The sequence below is a fragment of the Gopherus flavomarginatus genome, chromosome 8, assembly GCF_025201925.1.
Source record: "Gopherus flavomarginatus isolate rGopFla2 chromosome 8, rGopFla2.mat.asm, whole genome shotgun sequence".
In the NCBI taxonomy this organism is placed as follows: domain Eukaryota; kingdom Metazoa; phylum Chordata; order Testudines; family Testudinidae; genus Gopherus; species Gopherus flavomarginatus.
In genome coordinates this window covers 72,785,831-72,812,713 of record NC_066624.1, presented here as the reverse complement: position 1 = coordinate 72,812,713, position 26,883 = coordinate 72,785,831, and the positions used below count along the sequence as shown (strand labels likewise).

The following is a 26,883-nucleotide window of genomic DNA, read 5'->3' as shown; positions in this document are numbered from 1 at the left end:
TGTCTGACATTTGGAACGTACGCTATTTTAAATGTATGCATATTCACACACATTTTGCTTATAAGATTTTCACACTCAAAATTGTTACAGCCTGTGAAAGTCCACACATCTCTGTTTAACAAGTGAGGTCTGGGAGATGTGCCAGTCAGGCATATCAGTCTGGTGCTATAAAACTGCACCAAGTCTGCCTGTTTGAAACATTGCTTACTGTGTGTTCGGGGTAACCAATTTCAAATTTAGTATCTTGCATTTTTTCCGAAATACACAAAGTAAATAATACACACATACTATGAAATGATGGCCTGCAATACTGTCATCGAAAAATAAAACTCTTTTTCAGTTATCCAAAACAAACACTCCTTTAAGTTAGCTCAAACATCAGAATATTTCTACACATACTATTTCCCAAAGTTGTTTTTAAAACATTAATTGTGAAAACCTTTCCCCCCATAAATATCTGAATGCACAAGTTTGAGCCCAATCCTGCAAACATGCATGCACATAAGTAAACCCAGAACTGGCGCCATCACTAGAAATTTCCTACAACACACAGGTATATGCTGTGTGTCCAGAAGAGATGCTTGGAAATGTTATCATGACTTCTGTCACAAAAATAGTTGGATACACATGTACTGTGTTTAGCCCTGTCCAAATATATCATCTGCACTCAGATTTGTTGCTGATAAAAGGAGACTATTCATATTTTTTTTAAAACCACATTTTTCTTCAGGGCTCTCAACAGGGCGATCTATTTCTTGGCAGTGTACGTCTTTTTTACAGCTCAAAGCACTTTCTTATTTATTAGAAGTAGACTAAAAAGGCAAAAAAAAAAAAAAACCCATGAAAGAATCACACTTTCCAAAACAAAAACAAAGCACTCAGTTTTAAGGAGAAAATTACTATAGGCCACATTCTGATGCCCTTCTTCATATTCAACAGTCCTTATCCCCCAAGTAGTAACTCTGAAATCAACAAGACTACTTGTTCAATAAGGTTCTACATACTGGAGTAAAGGTGTCAGAATGTGGCCCTAAGAAATAAAAAAGCATCACTTAGCCACATTATATTTTAGATTTCAAAATTTTGGGGATTTCTGACCATAACAGGAAATAGTATTGACTTATAAATGGTACATGAGAGTCTACTGGACTCAATCCATCAAGAATTTTAATTTTCAAACATCCTGGTTTCATCACTAATGGTAACAAAAGTTAGAAAAAAAGACTAGTAGGTTCTCTCTATCTCCTGCCCTGTTAGTACAAGATTGCTTCTTACACTAGAGATTCTATTGCTTTGTGCAGCCTAGTTTTAAATGTCCCAAGTAATACCTACTTTGAATTGGAATTCAAAGAGTGCACAGTTTTAATTATGTAGCTTATTAGAAGTGATTTAGTATTGTTCTGGACACATTTTAATTATTTTTCATGAGTAATGCTTGTATCCATTTTTTTCATATTTAACATACATTAGAGAGCCTACCTTAACTTCAATATGCTACATACTGTAAGAAAATGAGCAATAAGGCAGAAGCTAGAGTACATGGTGCAAAGAGCAAGACCTTTACAAAGTAGTGTGGCATATTTAGTGAACTTGAAGAATACAAGAATGTATAAAAAAAAGCAGTGTTCCCTCCTCCCCCCGTGTACCCCCCCAAAAAGGCTGGAAAAATGGCTTTTTAAAAATGTTTTTAGTCTCTACCTCCCTCCACACATTCCTTCCATGAAAGCCTTTCCCAAACACAGCCATTCCTTTAACATAGGCTTTTTTCACCATCAAAGCAATACTATTTGACAAACTTGCTTTAGAATGGCTTAAAGACAGCTGTGGCTCACACATGATATCACATGATTTGGTCAGCCTAAATGGACAGAACCAAATCACGTTGTAAACATGTTTAAAAACATGCTTTAGCTCAGAGCAATGTTAAACATGGTAACTGTGATAGCTGACATGGGACCTCACAGAGTCTAAAATAATACCAAACTGGTTGGTACCCCTAAGGGCTGAGAGTTTAATTTTATGCTACCATTGATGCCTATCTGCTGTCCCTGGCAGTTCTTAGGACAAGGATCATGAACTTCCTCCTGCCCCAACACAACACCTTGGGAACTCCATTTTTATGTCTCTTGCTGTAGTGGTGCTTTTTTCACCTTTGGACCTTTTTTCTCCTTTGCTCTTCCTCTCTTGAGAGTAAAGATTTCCCAAGATGTGTAAACACCACTTCTTCCCTACAGGTAAGAATCAACTGCAAATTTTGGCTGCATTTTAATATTTGAACAAAATACTGTTATTGATTTTTAAAAAGAAAGCAGACTAGCAAGGCTATGTTCAGAAGAAACTTTGTTGCTGTTTGTCCTTCGAGTTCTAAGATGACCGTGACATCACTGATTGGTTTGGTTTCTGTGAAAAATTGAGGACTGATCAAGTCAATTTGAGCTTTGAACTGTCTGTGGCACACTGAACGAGAGATGCTGCTATGGGTTACTTGATAAACAGCGAACCCTCTGCTGTTGTGAGATTTATGCCTCTGGTAGAACGATTATGAGTGAGATCTTCCCAAAACTCTGGGTCAATGTTGAAATACCTCAAGGATAACTTGAGGGAGTCTTTGAAATGTTTCTTCTGGCCTCCCTGAGAGCACTTTCCCTCTTTTAGCTCAACTTAAAAGATCTTATTTGGCAGTTGCTCATCTGACATTCTCCTGGCATGGCCTGCCCAGCCCAACTCATCTCATCTGTGATTTCATCAACAGAGTATGGATGCGTGGAATACCTGCCCATAGGAAAACCTCAGTATCTGGAACCCTGTCTTGCCACCTTATCCTCATCTGTTTCTTCAGACAGCCCATGTGAAAGTGATTCAGCTTCATGACATGGCATCTGTACACTGCCAAGGTTTCACATGCATACACTGAAGTTGGCAACACGATGGCTTAGTAGACCTTCAGTTTTGTTTGCTGACTAATGCCCCCGAGGGGGGGGGACATGACTCAGGTTCCCACACCTTTGGTTATAGTCTGCCAAAGACCACACTTGCTTTTCAGAAGAACTAGGACAATTAGAAAGAGTATAGGCTGGAATGAGAAGTCCTCATCTTTCCAATAAGTCCACGGTTGTTCCTTTAGATCCTGGGCTGCTTCTCTTGACATCTTAGCAAAGTGCTCTGTCCTTTGATCTTCTAAGGAACACATTTTTCTCACTAGCTAGTTTCCAAGTCCAATTTCAATAACTGCAATGGGAGGATTGCCTAGGCACCACACAAAGCATATTTGGGCTTTTTTGTGCTCTTTAACCTTTGGGAGTCTATACAGAATAGTTGAGGTTTCTCCTTAAAAAGTCACCTTATAAGCAAATATCATTCATCACAAATATCACAGTATGTCCAACCCCAACAACAACAACAAAAACAAACAAAAACACATCAAGCCTGAAAATTCATGAGATTGCGTTAAAATTATTTAAAAAATAAATGGTAGCTTCCTTTTATATGCCTTCTGGCTTCTGAGCCTTTATGGTTCATCTGAGTTGCATTTTCAACCATGGAGGCTAAAAACACATTTTTTTAAAAAATAGAACAGATTCTCAAATACTCCCATGACTCTAAGAATTTAGGACTTTAAAAAAAATGCATTAACATCAGAAGACTCACAAACAAATCTGAAGTTGGCAACACACAAAATGATAACTCATATATCCAGACATAGATAACCATCAGAGTAACATTTCTAGAATTCTCCTGCCTTAGGGAAAGATTTGGAAGCCACTTGATGGCTTTCCATTACTATCACGAACACACACACACACACACACACTCTCTCTCTTTCATAAAACCCTTAGGAAATACTTGCTAAAAAGTATACTGAAATGTGCCACTTGTTCTGTTCAGGAAGTAAACAACAAAAAGCAACTGCAATTTTGTGTTAAGAATCAGTATTGCCAACCCATAGCTTTCAAAAATCATGAGACAGATCCCCAAATAGTCTCATTATTTTTAAGCCTATTTCATGATTTTTAAAAATAAAGTGTTAGATTCTTTTTATTTGCCTTCAGATTTATTAACCTTTAGGGTTCATATTTTCATAATTTCATCTGAAACTATGAGACTAGAAAATTCCTTCTCTTCCTTTCCTCCTGCCTGCCCCAAATAATGAAAGCTGAAATTCTCACAAAATAAAATGATTCCATAAGCAGGAGCTTTAAAGAAAAAAAAAACACACACACCACACACACACAAAATATCACAACACGTGCAATAAAATCACAAGTGTTGACAACAAATCTACCTATAAATTAACTTTTCCTCAGTTTCCTAGATCAAATTCATTCTTTATCTATATCAGGGGTGGCCAAACTTACTGAGACTCTAAGCCACATGACAATCCTGAGAAGCTTAAGAGCCAGGGCGTGCCTGACGGGGCTCAGGGCTTTGGCCCCACTCCTGATGAAGCCCCATCAGGCACACCCTGCATTTCTGAAGCCCTGAGACCCCCCTCCCCACTGGGCAGAAGCCAGAGGCGATGCATAGAAGGATGGGGGGAGGGTCACATGCCCCCCGCCCCTCCCCCAAGGATTTTGCCAGGGTTTGCTGGCCCTGCTCAGTCACATGGTTCTGTTGGGCCCCCTCTATACATGGCAGCTGCTGGAGCCAGGAAGCTGGGAGCTGCAAACGTGGGGGGAAGGAGCTCTTTGCCACAGTCTGAGCTGCAGGGAGAGCCACTACTTTTGCTGCAGCCTCTCCACATGGTGCTAACACCTGGAAGCTGCAGGGAGGGGCCACTGAGGGTAGGAGGGAGGGCATACTGGGGGGGGGGCATGACTCAAGCTGTTGGATGGGGACAAACCTTCAAATTGTGCCACCCTCTCTGATAAGGCACCAGTTGTGTCTGGCAGAAGCCCTGGGCTACTCCCCCTCCCTAGCCTGGTAGATGGAGAACAGGAGGGGGTGTGAGGGGGCTCCACGAGCTTCACTTTAATTGTAAAAGATTGATAAAATTGTTAAATTGTGAGCTGCTGTTTGGCCACCCCCGGTCTATATTAATACTCATGTACTTTCACATTACCAGATGAAAACAGATAGATATTATATGTGCATATATTACCTCATAAAAGCAGAGCGTACATATCTTAAATACATTTGGTTTCATACTACTGCATGTTATTCATAATACACAGTCTATTTGCACAAATTTGTAATATTTCATGAAGCTCCATCTGCACATTGTTGAATATATACATTGTGTGCGCGCGCACAACATACTGCATACAAATAGTAGCTAGGAAATATTTGTTTGGGCTTTTTTTGTGTGCCAAAAACTTACCTTGAACATCAGGCAAACCTCAAGCATTTCAAGCATTGCTGGTAATGGCCTATGGAGCTCTGCAAAATGTCATGATGTGTTCATTTAACACAATAAATGAAGAATCAAGGATGATTCTAGACTGATGGGGGGTAGGGGAGGATGACAGGGTGCTGTGCAGTTCTCCACATCATTCCTTTTGCCTTGGGGTGACAATTCTAATCCTCACAGCCCTCCACCCCGTATCTTAGTTTTCTTACTTTCAGAAAAGAAAATATGACCCTCAGCCTGGATACAAGCTACAAATTAGATTGTTTCACTGGGCTCATAGTATGCAGGCCCTTACTACTAGGAGTAGTGCTCAATACTGGGCATAGCATCTCATATCAATGACCCTCTCAGCCTTTATGAGTTCCACAGGACTAAGATGTTGGTTTGTCTATATCAACCTGCAGTTTCAGTATTTAAATCCAATTTAAATTCTTCTTTTTATATTTACCAAACCAAATTTTATTCTGTAATGTTGAGGGGCCTCGGAAATGTACTCAAATGATCTTCCTCTCTGCCTACCTGAATTACAAAGAGCATTTGAACAAAAGCCCTCTGGGTTTCCTAGTTCACCTGTCCTGAGTGTCCAGGTAAGCAAGTACAGCTTGCAGGGTTTTGCTAAAAGCACACAAGGGCTTGTTATTTTAAAACCTCAAAACAAGGTCTAATTTTGCAATTTGGCAGGGAAAGGAAATATTAACCAGGGAAAATCAATTATATATATTTTAAAAAAAATTAGCATTCCTATCTTTTCAGTGAATATTATCACTCATGAATAACAATGAATATTGTGCTCAAGTTATATGTTATGCAAATAAAACATTTCTTCAGCAATTTTATCCCATCCAAACACAATTTAATATTCTTCAGAGGTTTAAAAAACACATCAGTTTGTCATTACCAAAGAAAGGGCAGGTATGGGGAACATAAATACATTAAATACAATATACCTCCCTCTATTATCCAACCTTGTGACTTAGTTCACAAAACGCAGGCATGTTTGCTAGCTCTTTAAAAATGCAAATCTTGGGACCAGGGTTATCTCATGGATATGCTAATTTGCTACAGAACCTTTAATTTATAGGTTACTGGTATTAATCTGTTTTAGAATCACAGCAAACATAAGTCTGTTTGGTTACATGAAATGAGTTGGTTGTCTCTGTACAGTTCCAAGGAGAAAGGTGTCAACATTTTAAATTCCCAAATAAAACTGACATTTATTGAAGACCAATCTGAATGCAGAAGTCAAAGGCAGAATGGACAGTTCCCCTCTACTCCTGCCAAAATCTATGGTAAGATAATTTGGGAAACTTGGCCCTATAGCCATTTTAAACTTGTTCTATGCATAGAGAAAAATTCATTTTCAGTGCTGTCAGCCTGTACCTTCCATAAGCAGTCTGGGTAGGAGTCGCAGCAGGACTCAGCATTGGTTTAAATCCCACCCTAAATATGCACATGTATGTGTAAAAGAGCCAAGTTGGGTCTTTGAATATATGCCTGCAATTCCCAGTGACTTGTGAAGGCATTACTTAGTTATATATAGATCTACTAAATACAATACATCTGGCAGTTTATAGACAACACTGACAACATAATCTCAGTAACAGCTTAATTTTAGCTTCATGTATAAATACATCTTCATTTTAAACTAATGTAATGACAACACAATTTTGTTGTTGTTGCTGCCGGACTGAAGTTAATGGGGTTAAATTAATTCATGTCCAGTGGCAAAAGAGAAGTGACAGTACAAGTCATCTGTTTTAATGGTTGCATAAATGTTTTAACTTTAGTACATACAAAACTAGAAGTATAATGTTGCAAGTATAGTATCATTGGTCCAAACGCTCTGAGCCCGCAGCTCCTGACTGAGGGAGTGACAGCTTCAGTGTGGAATCTCATTTTTCCCCAGATGAGGTTGCAAGAGCAGGGTGTACAGAGGCACCAGGAAACCAGAATAGCTGGGAAGCAGTAAAGAGCCCTTCCCTGTTAGAACCCAGAAGACCCTGAGACACATTCCCCATTCTCCTGTTGTCCTCGCACCCCTCAGTCAAAGACTACAAAGAAACTCTGCAAGTTCTCAGTCTTCTATGGAAATTGCTTGTATAGGGGGAAATTTGGTCCACACTTTGCCTAATTGAGTATTATAGAGGCTCCCTGATTAGTACCTGATCAGGTTAAGGTTGTAAAAGGTGTCCATTAATGCACTCATGTTGAACATATGCAGCTTTCCCCATTTCTGTTTTTTTCTGGTTGAATGCATAGTGAAACATATTACTGCTTTGTGTTGTAAAAACACAGACAATTTTTTAAGGCTAACAGAGCAAAGTTAATTTCACTGTTGTCAATGAAAGGCTGAATTTCCATTAATTGTGAAGCTTTGAGATTCATAGATTTTTGTAATTACGGCCTGATCTAGCTCTATTGAAGTCAATGGAAAGTTGACTTCAGTGGGAGTTGGATCAGGCTCAATGAACCACTCATACAATATTTTACCATTCTAGCAAAAAATAAATAAATAAAAATCACAAGACTATTTTTCCATTAATGTTTCAAATAAATACTGCCTTGAAATTTCCTTGAAGGGAACATGTCTTATGTTAAATATCAAACAACAGAGCAGCAAATCTTCAGGGTCACTATTTTCATAGAAATCATTTGGATATGTAGGCTGACGTTGACATGTCTGCTCCCTTTCTGTAACTCAGCAATCATGTTCACTCTATAACAAAACACATTTTTAAGAGAAATAATAGTTTGAATGTCTTATCTATGGAATTATGCCAACTCATTTTACAAGGAATGTGTGGTAATTCTTCCAACTGAATCAGAGAGTCAACAATATGATGCTGTTGCAAAAATGCCAAATATCATTGTGGGGTGTATCAACAGGAGTGTTGTAAGTAAGGCACAGGAGATAATTGGCCTGCTCTACTCAGCACTAGCAAGGCCTCAGCTGGAGTACTATGTCCAGTTCTGGGCACTACACATTAGGAAACGGATAAAATGGAGAGTCCAGAGGAGAGCAACAATAAAAAAAATATAAAAAAACTCCAAAGGTTTAGAAAACTTGACCTATGAGGAAAGCTTAAAAACTGGGTAGGTTTAGTCTGGAGACAAGACAACTGATGATTGTCTTTGGACTAGAAGCAGAGAAGGCAGGAGAGCCAACAATTTATCTTGTAAGCTGGAGACTGCTGGAAATATTTGCACAGCCTAGAGATCTACAGACCCAGATGAAGTTCTCGGATTTCTTTATGTTTCTCCTGAGCTGCATCCTAGCTATGGCAACATGGCTAGTATAGGTAGTGCCTTGCTGCCATTGGTTAGGCCTCCACTTACTGAATTCTCATATTCCCTCTATTGTGGGTAAATTCTCTGAGAAGTAAGTATTGCTCATCAGATCAGCACACAACAACATATGGTGCATAGTGTACTGTAAATTACACTGCCCTGAGAGGGCAACCAAACTTAGTAGCTGTTTTCTTCACTCATCCCCCTTCCACATGGCCACATCCTCCTGTTACATGAGTAGCTATCCATGAATAAAGGCAGCTACATATTAGGAGGAAGCGAATATACCACACTCTTCTTCATCTAGCTCCTAACCTACTTTCTGTGAATCCCCCTAGATTTGGTTTCCATTGATACCACGCAACATTAGAGCTGCAGTCTCCTCCTTTGCTTAGCATAAACATTTTATTCTTTAAACATATGAAAATAGAAAAAGTCAAAAAATATATTCTGTGATGGCTAGCATTTGCAGCCAGGCTAATTTTTGTATGGGAGCATGAGTGAAAATTGATTAATCTGGAGGGAGGCTATGGGAATCAGATTAAACAAGATCTTGAAAAGAAAGTCTCAGAAACTTCTGAAAAGGAACAAATACAATGAGTCTCAAAAGCCATTCACAATGATGCTACAGTCAGTACCCCACAGAGAGTACCTTAGAACAGAAATATGACTGACAAATTGACTTTAAACATATAGGCTGAAATTCACCCTGCGGTTTTGTAGAAGAACAAGCAAAACTGGCAGTGGGAGACAAATCCATTTTACATTTGCTGAAAACTAGAGATGAGCAACAACTTCAAAGTTGGGAACCAAAGCAAGGGCTGCTCAGATGCCAATTTTTTTGCATTCACTCCATCTTAAAGTGGCTACATTGAAAGCTCTGACTCAGATTTAAAAGTTTTCTAAAATTTGGACATGTTTACAACTAGGCAGAGTGGATAAAAATCAATTATTTAAAAATTTATTTTTATTTAAATCAGATTTTTTAATAAAACGCTTTTTGAGGAAAAAAACCTATCTAAAGATAATTTTAATTAAGATACTTTATAGCTCAAAGACATCTCATCATGCAATAGAGATTATAAATTATAATTCCATAGTATGAAACAATATATTCAGATAATGTTTAAGAAAAGTTTTGTAAATGAGTTCCAATAGTTCATGGATTAGGGACCCAATCTTATCGGGTTTCAGGGGCTTCTGTATAGATCAGTGGTCCCCAACGTGGTGCTTGCCGGCGCCATGGCGCCCACCAGTGCATTTATGTGTGCCTGCCTAGTGCCCAGCAGGGGAGAGAAGCCGCGGCCCCGCACCTGACAAGGACAGAACTCATGCTGCAAGGACGGTGTTCTCTGTTCCCAGCAGGTGTGGGGCCCGCCTAGTGCTCAGCAGGGGACAGAAGCCGCGGTCCCGTGCCTGCCGGGGACAGAGAACTCCGGGGCTGCAGGCGCCGGTGTTCTCTGTCCTCGTGGCTTCTCTCCAGCTTCTCTCTCGACTCATATATTATGTTATATTAAATATGATGGTTTTTGTATTATTTAATGAACAAATACAAAATAAGCCTTGAAAAACTGTTGGCACCTGCCACACTCTTCTGAAAACATTAATGTGCTACTGGCCACAAAGAGGTTGGGGACCACTGATATAAGTTATTTAGGTTAATCATTCTATCTACCCAATGGAACTCAGTGCTCAGTCTAGAAGATACCATCAGAGATGCTTAATTTTGCAGTTCTCAAACTGTGGATTTGTGTCTCCAGAGATAACATACCTGTTAACAGCAACAATGTTTTTAAAGAAATAATATAAATAAATAAACAGAATAGAATATATCGAAGTGAGAAATAACAGACCTCAACCCTATTGTCCCTCGGCAAATTTGTGTACACAGTCAGTCCCTTACCTCTCTTTAAAAGTGCAACATTTCAGAAAGTTCAGTGAATAGAAGATTGTTGGGGGCAGAATATATCTGACAAGGAGAAGAAACCTGGAGATAAATGTAAGAAGGGAGGGACAGGCAGTAGAAACAAAAGTGAAACAGTTTAAGCAGCATATTCAAGAAGGCTGGAGGCCTTTCTGGAGTGTAGCCTTCATTGATTTGAGATCTACCATACCATTCTCTCACTAGAAGGGAAAACCTGTAATGGCATCAGGCTCTAAAAGAGAATAAGAACCATTCAAAAAATATATGTTTGCTGCTGCTGTTTTAAAGAAAGTCACACCAGTGAACTGGTGGAAGTCACTTAAGCACTTGGATTCAGAGACTGTTGAAGTGATCATCTCACTTTTAAGAGCAATAGCTTCTTCTGCCAGTGTAGAAAGAATATTTTCTTCCTTTGGACTAATTCATTCCAAACTGAGAAATCGTTTAGGACCTGAAAAAGCAGGAAAGCTTGTTTTTCTTTTCCAGATTAGGAAAGCTTGTTTTTCTTTTCCAGATTATGAACAAACAGGAAAATGAGGACAACTAAGTTAGCTGCAGAAGCCAATATTTTAAGTTTCTCATGTTGACCTGGCTGACACTGTCAATTTAATTTTTGTTTGTTTTTTTAATATTTCATTTAAACTATTTTAGTTTAAAACAATTAACAAAAACAAACCTGATTTTAAAGAACTTGAATGTTTAACTAAATTCAAAAATCCATATGCTTGTTTTGTTAAATTATTATGTTTATTGCTGAAGAAAAAACCCTCCAGAATACATAACGTTAAATTGTTTCATTTAACTAAAACAATTTAAACGTCTGTCTGGTGATGTTCTCCTCCTAATACAGCATAGGAAAAAAAGGGGACATGCGCCACTAGTTTAGCTCACAATTGTACATTTTAAGGTGAGCTGTTGTATCTTTTGAATCAGGGTCAGTCTTCTAAAGAAAGGAATAAAGATGGATATTATAATTAGGTCTCCACCTCTTTAGGCTTATCACACAAACAAACAAACATACATACATCCATGGAGTTATCTAAGGAGCAGTTCTATGAAGTTGTTACATTTCTGCTGAAAAGAGTGAAAGCAGGAGTAACCATTCTTGGAAGTTTCTGACAAGAGTGATTTATCTTTCTGATCAGCAGTGCCCTGAATACAAGGCCAGAGCTTAATAATAATATAAGTATAATATATAGTATAGTATAATATATAGTATAGTATAGTATAATATATAGTATAGTATAATAAACTGGCATAGCTCCATTTAAGTCCATGGGACAAAGCAAATTTATGCCAACTGATGATCTAACCCATTGTTTAAAATGCACATTTTTGTATCTGATTATTGATAAAACATTAACTTCTTGATTTAAATAAACCTCAGAAAACAGAACTGAAAAGTTTCAGAGTAGTAGCCATGTTAGTTTGTATCCGCAAAAAGAATAGGAGTACTTGTGGCACCTTAGAGACTAACACATTTATTGTAGCATAAGCTTTCGTGGGCTACAGCTCACTTCATCAGATGAATGTAGTGGAAAATACAGAAGGAAGATATATATATTATACATACATACACAGGGAACATGAAACAATGGGTGTTACCATACACATTATAAGGAGAGTGATCAGTTAAGGTGAGCTGTTGTCAGCGGGAGAGAAAAAGAACTGCCTGTAGTGGTAATGAAAATGGCCCATTTCCAGCACTTGACAAGGAGATATAAGGAACTGGGGGTGGGGGGGGAGATAAGCACAGGGAAATAGGCCCATCCACTGCCAGTCTTTATTCAAACCTAATTTAATGGTGTCCAATTTGCAAATTAATTCCAATTCAGCAGTCTCTCGTTGGAGTCTGAAAAGAAGCATTTACAAACCTGTGTAAAAAGGGTAACACCAAATCTTGGAATTCCAAACTAGTACATTGGTTTAACTGTATTAGTATTCACTGAGTGTCCTGTTACACACCCTAAGAACTCCTTACATCCAAAGCTAAAATTTATTCTTAAATTTTGACACGATAGAACTGCTCTGCACCAGGATATAACTTCTTTTAATATCTGAAGCAGTAAATATTCAATTGGTAAGAAGTCAGCATTATCTGAAATCTTCAGCAGAAACAAACAAACAAACAGTCTCACCCCAAAAGGTGTTCGCCTGTTAAACTAGAGGAGAACTTTTCAGGACTGTGATGTTGTCCAGAATAAGCCTTGAACTGTTACCCCTCAGACTATTTACAGTCCCAGAAACAATTTGTCTGCCTACAACTGCCCATGCCTTTAAAAGCAGTAAAACAATGTAACAGTTATACTGTGACCTTTACATTTTTATATACACAGCTGTTCTGTTTAAATTGGTTTAAAGAAGAAAACAACTGAAAAAGCCTAACTACGTTACCATGTGCTCTTTTCTATTTCTGACACCAAATATACAATGTGAGGGTCGCCTATCTTAGCTAGAATTTATGCTCCACTTGGATAATGCAGACTTCCTAAAACAGCTCAGCATAAGTCAGGCTAGTTTTAGAGTCTCTGTACTTTAGTTCACAATAAAAGAGATCTAGCTCGTATTAACCACGATCTTAAAAGTTTATTTCTTCTTCCTGAGACTACTGTTTGCCAATGAGTATGTTGCTATTCAACTTCAGTTGTTGGGATATTTTAACTCTATCCTTTAAAAAACTATTCTAAATAAGATTGTCATGCAGCTTCCTCATAAATATCACTGCCTGTGGTTCTGGTGCATTCTGTCCCACATTTAACTCTGGCAGTACCCTGGAAAAAATAAAGCTCAACAGAAGATGGTAGACAGCATCTTTTTCTGCTAACCACCTTGCAATCCTTTTTCAGTTTATTATGGCCCTTGCATAGGCATATGCAACATTCAAGAATTTGGTCACTGGAAAGTATATTTGCCACATATGGGTCAGTTCTAAAGCTCACTGAATTCAGTGGAAAGAGTCTCATTGACTGCATCAAGCCCACATTGAGGAGAACTTAATTTTGTAAATTAAGGTATTGTTGGGGCGGTGGAATGCTGGCAAAAGACTGAGGCTCTTTCATTCTTGATAGAGGTGTCCCACTTTTATTTAATTATCCTAAACCACACTGTATACAAAGATAACTCTACAATACCAACATTTACACATATGAAATGTCATTCATACTGATTATTTAAAACTCAAAATCCACTAGCAGTGTGAGCTCAGGTCAGTAGTCTATTTAAAAAAATAAAAAGGTCAGTTGGACAATATACATCTTACAAATGAGATATCGTTAAATGACATTGTTGCTTTTTTTATAACCATTCTTAGAACATTCAGTTAGCAACAGAAAGGAACTGGGGGGAATAACAGCTGCAAAACTAGTGCCAGCAGGAAGGCTGTGTTAACTTGTAAACATGCTTCTAATGACAACTACACTTGACCTAGGTAGCCCAACTACAGAATAAACACTTCATTTAATGTTCTCAAATCAGATTAAAACTACTTTTGGAAGAAAAAAAGTAAAACAAGAACTTCTCCCATTGGCTTAATGAAAGCAGTTTCATCAGTTAGAGCAGAGGTGGGCAAACTACAGCCTGCGGGCCACATCCAGCCCGTGGGACTCTCCTGCCCAACCCTTGAGCTCCTGGCCGGGGAGGCTAGCCCCCTGCCCCTCCCCTGCTATCCCACCACCCCTACAGCCTCAGCCCGCCGTGCCGCCAGCACTCTGGGCCGTGGGGCTGCAAGTTTCTGCTAGGCAGTGCAGCGTTGTGGTTGGCTCCAGCCAGGCGGGAGTGGATAGAGGGTGAGGTCCCGGAGGGGGAAGTCAGGGGGTGGATAGGATGTAGGGGCCAAGCTGTTTGGGGAGGCACAGCCTTCCTTACCCGGCCCTCCATACAGTTTTGGAACCCCAGTGTGGTCCTCTGGTGAAAAGTTTGCCCACCCCTGAGCTAGAGGCATAGGGAAGTCAGTTGCAAAGGGCAGGTTCTCTACTGTTGACATTACTGAAACTACTTGGATAGCATGGAAAGCTTTGTAGTGAAGAAAGAACTGTTCATGTTTGCACAGAGAAGCATAAACTACACATCTGGGGTGAAATTCTGGCCACACTGAAGTCTGGCAAAAACGCCCATTAATTTCAATGGGGCCAGGATTTTGTACATGAATGCCAAACATCAACAACTGATATAAAACAATAGAATTAACTCCTGCCATTCTGTCTGGCCATCCTTGGCAGTCATTATAGTCATTAAAATGAGTTGAAATTCAAAACATGCTTTATTACACCCAACTCATTAAAATGCTTTAGAGTTTACTCCCCAGAATTACAGGCTGGATGCTGATCCACAGCTCAAAAGATACTGGGGATGTACTAGCCCAGCTGGCCATGTATGCCACTTGCTCATCAGTCTATATGACGCTGAGAATGTTCAGGCCCAAAACATAAGGAGGACAGAGGGAATCTGAACTCATTCTTCAGGCAAGTTAGATGTAGGTGCTTAGGAAGAGAACCAGTGCAAATATTCTCCCCACTCCATGCAATTACAGTCCTCCACTGATCCCAAGCTTCTGTTTCCCTGCACTGAGACCAAAGGCGGAAGGGGGGGAGTAGCCAGACTGCTCCTGTGTCTGTCAGCAAATCATTCAAACTCTGGCTGTCATTCAACTGGAAAGGAGGAGTTTGACTCTGGTCCCAAGTATGGAATGAGAAAAGTGGTATCTCTTCAGCAACACCCCTCAGGATCCTTAATGGCATATATGGCAGTCAGGGGCAGATTCAGAACATCTGCAAACAGGGGAGTTAATCATCCTCCCTTAGGATTCATAATTGCTTCCATGGCTACAGAACTTGGGCATGTTACCCAGCCCTGCAGGGTTCTGCTCTCCAACAGATACAGGGTTTGAGATCCGGTCATACAAAAGGGGTGAACTAAAAGAAATATTAAATATACAAATAGAAACACACAAAGACTAAAGACAGACTTTATCATATCTCAGTCACACAGGGTGGGATTTTCAAGGAAGCGGATGTTAGTGAGGATCCAATTTCCCATTAAAGATCCATGAGATTTGGGACCCAACTCCCTTTGGCTCTTTTGAAAATGTCAGCTATTGAGAATTACAGGAGATTAACAGTTATTTATGAGGGGAAGGGGGGTTAGTTTGTTTTGTTTTTTACATTTTATTGATGTCTTATTGATTTTAACATCACTATGAAATTGTCCATAGTTTTGATTCTATTCTATCAACATTTTAACAGTTTATTCATTTTCTCCAATTTTCCCCCAAACCAACTACTGTAGTCAACATGTAACCACACGTGGCACACTTGTGATGCAACATGTACATCAAAAACCAGAAATAAACCACTTAAAGCAAATTCCCCCTGAACTAAGTATAAGGAATTCATTTTTACATACATCTTTTAAATATTTAAATCAAGTAGCTATCTTCTGCTCCCTTTTTATTCCTTAATCCAACTTCTATCTAGCAAATGCACAATTCTAAAAAGGAAAAGGAAAAAAAGTAAATTATTTCAAGTGTTAGACCTCTACACAATATTTGATGCCAAGCAATGAACTGTGGTACTATCTGTCCACCATAACTATTAGTATATTTAAAGAAAATCCACAACATAAAACTGAATATAAAGCACGTGTCCTCAGACTGCAGTTTCACAGTGATTCAGAGGAAACTGGATTACCTAACTAGAATTTACCAAGCAATACTGAAAAGAAGGCATAGAGTGTCATACCTTCAGTAGGAGAGACTATTCTGAAGAAATATCAGCTATCTAAACAATAAGTCCCCTGATACATTCCCAATCAAATATTCTTTGCACAGCCAAGACTAGCACTTAAATCAATGACATGTTTGAATGCACCGTAGATATTGAACTCTTCTTTTGGATTTGGGCCATTTCCTATACACCTATACATTATTTGTGTGTGTGTACACTACATGTATACATATAATGTAGTATTGTGGTGCAAGAAGGTGCAAGAAGCACAGAGATGCATATGTGGTTACAGAAGTAAGTGTTTTATTTGTAACAACATCCTAGAAGTGACAGCTATGTCACTCTACCCTGACGTGGGACTGCCTATACAAATGAACTCTTTAAACAGCTTGATTTTCATTTACTTCAATGGATTTTGGATCAGGCATTAAAATGTCTTCCAATACATCTCCCCTCTATTAACTTTAGAGACGCCCCTCTCCCAAATCACAACCACTTATATATATTTTATTTTTAAAGAATCACAGCTAACATATTGAAATAGAAAAGCCCAGTGAGGTCCAACTATGAACTTCAACTGAAAAACATTTCCTTTTCCTTTTGGTGGCAGGAACAGCTGTTTCCTATTTCATGTTAGTCTTGGTCTTTTTCTCTCTAGGTCTGTGGGTTTGGTTGGGGAGGGGGAGTTTCCACCCTTTTGTGTTTATTAGTTTGTCTTATTTGACTTGCACTTTCCACACCCTCTGGCTCAGATTTCTCCTGAAGTGATGACACATAATTCACAGATTCTTAATCAAAGTAACTAGACAGATTGTCTTCTCCAAGATCACATTCATCATAAGATTGTCAATGGATCTGTGTAGTACTTATTACAGTCTTGCCAATATACCATACAAGCTTTGGGTGTGTGGAAAGGAAGCATTCTGTAAGCTTTCAAATGATCTGGACTTCTTTAAATTCAGAGTGGAATTAAAATCTTTGCTACGGACCCTCCAATTTGCATTCAGCAAATCAGCTGCCTTTGCTCTGAGGGCCTGGCTATACTGGAGACTTGCAGCACTGGTGGTGGGTTTACAGCGCTGCAACTTAGTAACTGTCCACACCTGCAAGGCACATCCAGCGCTGCAACTCCCTGGCTGCAGCGCTGGCTGTACACCTGGTCTGCTTGGGGTGTAACGATTGCAGCACTGCTCATCAAGTGTGGCCACCAAAAGCGCTGTTATTGGCCTCCAGGGTATTAGGAGGTATCCCAGAATGCCTGCTCACAACAAACCGGAAGAATGGCTGAACTCCGAGCTCCCCCGAGCTGCTTATCTAAAAAACAAACACAGCTCCTGTTTGCTGGAGCAAGCGAGCGGAGGCGGGCAGGGGAATTGCTTTGGAAGGTTCACAGCTGTTTGCTTGAAGAGAGAAGTCACACGGCAGAGGGAGAGGGGGGGAGCCCGTGTTGAGCAGCTGCTTATGTGCTCTGAAGGCTATTTAGGAGTGCATAATCTGCATTTAGTGAATAAAAGAGGGGTGGGGGAAGGACTCGAAACTTTTAAATTGATTGCAGGTTGGTGATGTGTATGTTCCAGTCCTTAGAACTTGTAAGGCAGGGAGCTGACAGATCCAAAAATCCACACTCTCTCTCTCCCCCACGTTCCCCCTCACCCCCCTCTTTTGAAAAGGACGTTGCAGCCACTTGAACGCTGGGATAGCTGCCCACAATGCACCACTCCCAACAGAGCTGCAAATGTGGCCACACTGCAGCATTGGTAGCTGTCAGTGTGGCCACACTGCAGCGCTTTTCCTACACAGCGGTACGAAGACAGCTGTAACTCCCAGCGCTGTACAACTGTAAGTGTAGCCATACCCATAGACTACATCTCCCACACTACAAGGGGCTTTCCAATTAACTGAACAAGGCTGCATCACCAATCTGTTCAATTTGTTGTTGTACCCACTACTAGGCAATGTTTACAGTCTTCAGTAAACTGCTTCAGTATATGGAAGAAGAGAAGATGATACTTCAGTCCCAACACTGCCACAGTCACATACTGGTAGTCTGCAACCATAGTTATTATTGACACCTCTCCTAAGCCATGTGCACTATCTAGATCCCTTTCTACAGCTGTCAGATTTTTAGTCTGAGCAGGAATGCTGGGAAACTTTATCACATCTTCCACATGCAGCTTCTAACTTATTGTTACCTGCCCCCAAAGTATTCTGTTGGAGATGCTGTTTTGTGTTTGAGTTTGTTTTATCTCAAAACAAAAAACAAAACCCTTAAACATCATTGTATCAAAAGGGATAACTCAGTTAAGTGACTGAAATGTCACTTCTGAGCATATTCAGTAGCATCCACTGCCATTTTTAGCAATGCCGAATAAAGCTCATCCCCATTTGTCACATCACAATTCATAGTCTCTCTTTGGCCTGACCCAAGGGCTGCTCTGCCCAGGCTGCTATTGGACAAATTTGCATGAAGGAAATTGTAAAAATCTCATTTAAAAAAACTACACATAATTCACAATCCTCCAGAGACAGACAACAGCGGTGAATTTGATTCAAGCCAAATCTCACTGTAATTGAGACTTTAGAATTAGTCTATTTTAAATTGTAATTGTGCATCTTTAAAATTGCATTAAAAATAATTTTGGAGGTTAGTAGTCAATTATTAGCTATACTTGTCAGGGAGGGAGGGAGAAGAGGGAGAAATAGTTTAATATAAAAACAACACATTTTAGTCTCAAATTTTTCTATTTTTGTACCACAGTGGGGAAGCTTTTTCCATTTAATGAAGTGTTAGCCATTCCACAGAGCCACTCTGCATGTGCTGGGCAAGCTATACTTTGCCATTTTCTCAGCATAATGCTCTTGGATATAGTTAAAGCAATAAAGAACTACTCTGAGGCAAATAAGGTGAGATGGAGGTTAGAATTCAGGAAACAAAGAATACACAGCATAATGAAAGGGGCAAGGGAAAGGCTTTTGAAAGCTAGAACCAGGCTTTAAGCATCATTCCAAAAATGTCTTCACCACGTGATACAGAAAAAGTCTACAAGATAAATTTGTCAGCTGCATTAAGGATAGACTTCTCTAATATTTCTTATCAGATATTTTCTCTGGTGTTCAGTAACCAATTATGAATCTTATTTTTTTGCAGAAACTATGAAGCAGGCAATTAGATGTAGTCCTAACATAGGGCAAAGTGTTTTTACTCTTTTCCAGCTATACATGCTTAGAGCTAGTTTCCCCACTCTGCTTTGATTCCAGTGTCTAATGGCTGTGAGGGAGGATTAACCACTGAGAATTTTTTTCCAGCCAAGCGTTTCTCTGACAGTAAACAACCAAAACAAGGTGACATTGTCTCTGACAATTGCTATGCAACTTCCATGCTTTTCTGCAGAGGGGCAAGTAGCTGATCTTTAAAAAGTGATGAAAGCAAGACTGAAACCAGTCTACCAAGGTTCAAGCATGTAATTTAGAGATAGGCGACAAGGAGCTGTTCTCCAGGCAATAAATATTTTCCTTGTACTCCCATGAGGAACATCATTACAAGAAAGGCAAGGCTGTGATCCCACGCTGCATTCAACACCAACCAACAATGGCTGGTGACAGGAAGGAGAGCATACTTGACCAGGTACAGCAATACTTCATTCTTAGTATGTTTGTAAAGTGCTTTGAAAGGCTTGAACAAAAGCATGAAGCACTGGCTCCTGGCTGTGATTATCTTCCAATGTATGTAATAGGAATGATATAGGTATGAAACGGGTATCATGTAAACTGAATCAGGATAAGCAGCATCAAATCTAGCCAGGCTCAGAGAAATTAACTCCTTCTATATCATACGAAATTAAATGCTGTTATAAGAGCCATTTATATTGAAATATCTAAACAACGGAAGTAGCATCAAATACTCTGATTTGTTTTCTGAGAATTCTCAATCATTTCAATATCCTAACATACACGGTATCTTAATTATATACATCTTTTAATCTTTGACAGATAAATTTGCTTTTATAGCCACCATTTCCTCCAGAGATCTCAATCTGCTTTATAAAATATTCTTATCCCAGTTTTACTGATGGGGAAACTGAGGCAAGGAGCATTTATATGACTTGCCCTAGGCAAATCAATGGCAGCATCAGGAATAGAATCAAGCTTGGTTGACTCCCAGGCTGCTGAGTTATTCGTTGTACCAATGCTGCTTCAAATGTACTTTGGATGGAAAAAAATAAAGGATGTTTCTGTTTTGCATATGCATTTGTACTTTGAACTTGTACGGTAAGAGAAAGTTTCACCATTACCTAGTACAACAACATCTAGAGTTGCGTAAAATCCACAGTTTCTAAATAATCATGTCAACATATTCATAGCACTGTACAAATATTGACTAATTCAGAAATTAGGATAAGAACACAAGAACAACCATACTGGGACAGACCAATGGTCCATCTAGCCCAGTATCCTGTCTACCAGCAGTGGACAGTGCTAGATGCTTCAAAGGTAATGTCCAGAACATGAAAATTATCAAGTGATCCAACCCCTGTTGTCCAGTCTCAGTTTCTGGCAGTCAGAAGTTATGGGACACCCAGAGCATGAAGTTGTGTCCCTGACTGCTGCTGCACATTGAGCAAATGTTTTCAGGGAACTATCCACTATGACTCCAAGATTCTTTCTTGAGTGGAAACAGTTACTTTAGACACCAATACTTAATATGTATAATTAGGATCATATTTTGCCATGTGCATTACTTTGCACTTATCAACATGTAATTTCATCTACCATTCTGTTGCCCATTCACCAAATTTTGTGAGATACCTTTGTAACTCTTCAGAGTCTGCTTTGGACTTAACTATCTTGAGTATTTTTGTATCATCTGCAAACTTCACCACCTCACTATCATTCCCCTTTTCCAGATCATTTATGAATATATCGAACCTGACCAGTCCCAGTACAAACCTCTGGAGGACACTCCTGTTTACCTCTCTCCACTAGGAAAACCTACAATTTATTCCTATCCTTTGTTTCCTATCATTTAACCAGTTACTGATCCATGAGAGGACCTTCCTTCCAATCCTATGACAGCTTACTTTGCTTAAGAGCCTTTGGAGTGGGACCTTGTCAAAGGCTTTCAAAAAGTCCCAGCACCCTATATCCACTGGCTCATTTTTGTCCACATGCTTGCTGATCCACCTCAAAAGAATCTAGTAGATTGGTGAGGCATAATTTCCCTTTCCCATGTGGACTCTTCCCCAGCATATCATGTTTGTGTATGAGGTCAGATAATTCTGCTCTTTATTGTCATTTCAACCAATTTGTCTGGTACTGAATTTAGGCTTACCAGCCTGTAATTGCCAAGATTGCTTCCGAAGTCTTTTTTAAAAATCAGCATCTTCCAGTCATCTGCTACAGAGGCTGATTTAAGCAAAAGGTTACACATCACAGTTACTAGTTCTGCAATTTCATATTTGAGTTCCTTCAGAATACCATCTGGTCCTGGTGACTTATTACTGCTTAAATTTATTAATTTGTTCCAAAACCTCCTCCACTGACACCTCAACCTGGGACAGTTCCTCATATTTATCACCTAAAAAGAAAGGCTCAGGTGTAGGAAACTCCCTCACATCCTCTGCAGTGAAAACTGATGCAAAGAATTTATTTAGCTTCTCTGAAACAGCCTTGTCTTCCTCGGGTGCTCCATTAGCACCTTGATCATCCGGTGGTTTCAATGATTGTTTGGCAGGCTTCCTGCTTCTAATGGATTTAAAATTATTTTTGCTGTTAGTTTCTAGTTACTCTTCAAATTCTATTTAGGTTTGCCTTTACACTTTACTTGCCAGAGTTTATGTGCTTTTCTATTTTCCTCAATAGGATTGGACTTCCAATTTTTAAAGGGTGTCATTTTGCCTCTAACCATTTCTTCTACTCTGTTGTTTAGCCATAGTGGTGGTTTTGGTCCTCTTACTGTTTTGTTTTTGAATTGAGATATATATTTAGTGTGAGCCGCTATTACCATGATTTTAGAGTTTCCATACAGCCTGCAGATACTTTACTCTTGTGACTGTTCCTTTTAAATTTCCATATAACTAGCTTCCTCATTTTTGTGCAGTCCTTCTTTTTGAAGTTAATGCTACTGTGGTTGGTTTCTTTGGTATTTTCCTCCCTATAAGGACATTAAATTTAATTATGTTACAGTCACTACTACTGAGCAGTTCAACTATATTCATCTCTTGAACCAGATCCTGTGCTCCACTTGGGTTAAATCAAGAATTACCTCTCCCCTCATGAGTTCCAGCACTAGCCGATCCAAGATGAAGTCATTTATGATGTGTAAATATTTTATTTCTGCATCCCATCCTGAGGTGACACATTCCCAGTTAACATGGGGATAGTTGAAATTCCCATTATTGGGTTGTCTGGTTTTGTAACCTTGCTAATATCCCTGAGCATTACACAATCGCCATATTGATCAGGTGGTCGGTAGTATATTCCTACTCCTATATTCTTAATATTCAATCATGGAATGTCTACCTATAGAAATTCTAGAGTACAGTCTGATTCATTTAAGATCTGTATGATATTTGATTCTATGCTTTTTTTCACCTATAATGCTACGCCCTCCCCCTGCCCCCAGCATGAGCGTACTCTGGCATTTCTATATATTGTATACCATGTCCCAATTACCCTCATCATTCCACCAAGTTTCTGTGGTGCCTATTATATAAATATCCTCATTTAATACCAGGAACTCAAGTTCATTCATTTTAGTATTTAGATATCTATCTTCCTGTGAAATTCTCAAACAAAACATTTTTGCTGGGGGAGGTGAGGGGAAGAGTTCAGGCTTATGCCTTTGTTGGAAGCAAAATATGAAGTATCTGTCTGTTTGGTTTTGCCGTTTTCATGTTGCTGGCAGTCATATCCGATGTAGCCACACAATGCATTTGCAAAGTGGGAGTCAATGTTCCATTGATTTGGAAGTGTCCTGTATGACTAAGGCAACACGTTTTGCACATATAACTAATTACATTTTGTATCAAATGTTCCTCTAGTTATTTAGATCACTGAGATGCTTGCTGCTGTACTTAAAATAGGATTAAAGTGGTGTTTATGTTGCTCACAGATTCCAAACAAGAGTTGAATTCCAACAGTGCAACTGGTGAGATCCCACAAGATATTCTGGACCTTTTATTAAGCTTGACTGAGCATTTAAACAACCAAATATTAAAATGAGATAAATAATTTTAATGATCTGCCTTATGCACAGATTTGGGGGAGGCAGAGGGAGGAAGTAAAACAGCATTAGATTTTCATTTGTTCCGACTTGTGGCCATGTGTGCCTATGTGTTAAAATGTACTGAAAAACCCTTCTTAGGTGCTAAATGCTAACATTTGAAGGCTTCAGATTAACGAACAGATCTTGCACCTTCCAGATTCTCTGGAGAATTTAGCAACAACTCAACTGTATGCATGCAGCTCCAAATAACCCAAAAAGTAGCATCCATTAGTCTTACTGAATGACCAGGAGAAGGACTGCTGATTTCAATGATCTCCTCTCTCACCCCAAAACCTTCTGTGTTTTAATCTAAAAATGTGGGCACTGTGCCACTAGAACAGTTGAGCTATGGAGAAACTGAATAATTGTCATGGATTGTCTGTGCTACCCTCTACAGCAAGATGCACAATCACAAAAGCCATACAAGCTGTGTACAAAGTACATGACATCTTACTAGTGCCTCAAACAAGAAAGCATTTAGCTTCAAGCTACCAAATAGCTTTAAGTTTTAAGCACTAACAAGCCTTTCAGCTATGTGCACATAACTGCCTTTTGACTCCAAATCTTCCTCATGTATAGAAATATATTAAGAAATTCATGGTGCTTTCTTCTTTCTCATCCACCTAACCTTTATCTTTCCCCTCTTTATTGATGGAAATGAAAACTAGAGTCTAAAGAGAGAAGTATAACAGATACTAGATGCATTACTTGTGACTATATGACTATATGACACTTTACTGTCTGGTATTTTACCCACAGATTATATCAGATTTTAAATACAAGTATGGATGCAAAGTAGTAGAGGACAATGCAGGCCATGACAAAAAAGTGTCATTAGTTTTTTAATCAAGTATTAAACATCTATTTTTTAAAAAATTATTGCAGTCCAAAAGTGCTCTTTGCAGCCCTCCAGTGGTTAAATGAAAAATAGAACTCGACAGAAATATAGAATTCAGATGCGCCAGTCTGTTGAACTGGCTACAACATTGTAAAAGACGCCTAAGAAGAAACAAAAGCTGGCATATTTGCCAGAAGAAAAGATCTACAACAAGAGGTGGTTATCTTAAAGTTTAGGCTAAGTAGGTAAAGAGAAGACAGGAGATATATCCTTGCATTAAAATACATCCCCTTACTGATTATCAAATGTCACAGTACATTTGTCCTGAAAATATTGCATATTCTAGTGATCAAAATATATATCTATTTAATATGAAATAGAAGTAGCAAGTCCCTTTATATGTACTAAGTTCCCTCAGGTGCCTCTATTTCTGTACATTGAGAGAATCATTTACATTTTTTTTCCAAGCAATCTGAATCTTTCTCCAGAAAGAATACAATGTTCCTTGAAATTTACATGAGTCAGCTGGCGAAATTACAACTGAAGAGCTCCCCCAAAAATAATATAAGTGACAGGATTTCTTACACAAATACAGTAATTAGATCACATTTAAACAATCTGAAAGTAAACTAAAGCTAAAGACCTCAAAACTTCTTTTCTGAATCTCTTTGTAAGAGTGAAAAGAAGCAGAACTGCAAGAGAACCATGACAGGAAGGAAAATCAGATTTTTAATGGGCCAAAACAATCCATAAGTGTCAAAATAAGCAGCAGCAAACGGTTGCTAGACCTACATAAAAGCTGAGGTTACTGAAGGACAAAAGTCTAAATAAGCCTCTAACAATCTATATTTAATTACAACAGGATAAAAAGAGGGAGAAGACCGAGTTTATTTGGGATGGTCCCAGCAAGCTAATGCTACACAGCTTCCCCGAAGAAGTAATTGTTACTACCTTCCCCACACACCCCAAAATACACACTTTTCTTTCAGTGTCTCAGTCAGCCCTGACAATTTGTTTACTTTGAACCTGGAGACATCCCAACGTATTTGAGATCCCTAAATACGACTTTGCTTTTTAGCTAATAGATGGCTAAATGGTGATCTCCAAACCGGAACGGTAATCGGAAGGTCGCGGTAAATCTCAGCAGAAATCAGGCTGACATCCTTTCATTTGTCACTTCCTGTCTCTCACACCCCTACCCCCTACCCCCATGGATGTTTATCTTGTTAAAAAAAAAAAGTTGGCATCAACAAGTTATTCAAACATCGTCCCAGCTCTCCTGAGCACCCAGCAACCTGTCCTCCCCGCAGTGCCGTGTAACGCCAGCCCCACTCACTCGGGCAGTGGGTATCTCAGTCACGTGAAAAAGCCTTTTGCTCCCGTCTGGCTCCCGGGCTAGTGGCTTGGTGTCCGAGCTCTCTCCTTGGAGCAAACGACCCGAGGCCAACAGACTCTTCCTGGAGAGCCAGAGCCCCTCAACCGCACATGCTGGGGAGCCGGTGAACATCCCCCCACCCCCAAGGGTGAGCCAAGCCCAGCGCTCCAGCGGCTCCTTTTGTCTCCAACTTTCCGCGGCGTCCCCTCGGCGGCGGGTCGCTCCCCACGCCCGCACTGACTTCACACCAGGCACAAGCAACGTGAGGATTTTTGGGGTGAGGGGGAGACGTGCGCGGCATGATTTGCCCAGCTGGCCCCCTCCGAGCCACCCTAGCGCCCTGAGCTCCTTCTAGTAGGAGGGCGACTCGCCCAGCTCTCCCCCACGCCCGGCTGCCGCCGCGAGCCCCCAAACTTGGGTTCGCTCTTTGCCGGAGCCTGGGCGCTCCCCACGCCGCAGGCACGGAGGTCAGGGCAGCCAAATGTCACCTTCCCCCAGCCCCGGCAGGGTGCCGGGAAACTTCGCCGCGCTACCCACCTTTAGCGGCCAGGAGGCTCCCGACCCCCAGCAGGAGCAGCGCCGACTCCCAGCGCAGCCTCAGCATCTCCGGGCTGCTCCAGGCAGGTGGGGACTCTCGGCTCCTGCCAAGACGTGAGCGCCACCAAACGCTGGGCTGCTGGGGGCTCCCCTCGGCTCCCTCCGCCCGCCTCTCCCGTGAGCCGCCTCCAGGTGCGAGCAGTGCTGGGGGCGATGGGCTGCTGCTGAGGCGACGGCTGCTTCCTGGCTTGCTGCTCAGTCATTCACAGCCTCACTGGCAGGACCAGAGCAGCGCCAGCTTTCACCCCGGGACTGCTGCAACGTCACAGGGAGGAGATTCATGAATATTCATGAGCAGAGAGCGAGCGAGAGCAGCACAGGGTGAGAGGGCCACGTTCTAGCCCGGAGCTCTGCACACACAGAGGAGGGGAGAGTCGGAGCTGAAGCGGAGAGACAGCCGCGTCCACCCTTCCGCGCGCTCACCCACTCCGGGAGCTGGAGCAGAGAGAGCAGCAGGGTTCCAGACTTTCCCTGCAACTTCCACCATCAGCCATCAGGTGAACCAGTCCGGGCCTGAATTAGAGAGAGCA

The 26,883-nt window shown here is 40.3% G+C and overlaps 1 protein-coding gene across 1 annotated transcript in view; it reads right to left on the bottom strand.

Moving 5' to 3' along the window:
- Positions 1-26,546, bottom strand: part of CLSTN2 (calsyntenin 2) — a 771,758-nt gene extending 745,212 nt beyond the window's left edge. The window contains exon 1 of the mRNA XM_050964016.1: positions 26,294-26,546. Within this exon, the coding sequence (XP_050819973.1) occupies positions 26,294-26,360 (67 nt within the window). The 5' untranslated portion in view covers positions 26,361-26,546. The remainder of the gene's footprint in view (positions 1-26,293) is intronic.
- Positions 26,547-26,883: the final 337 nt, after the last annotated feature.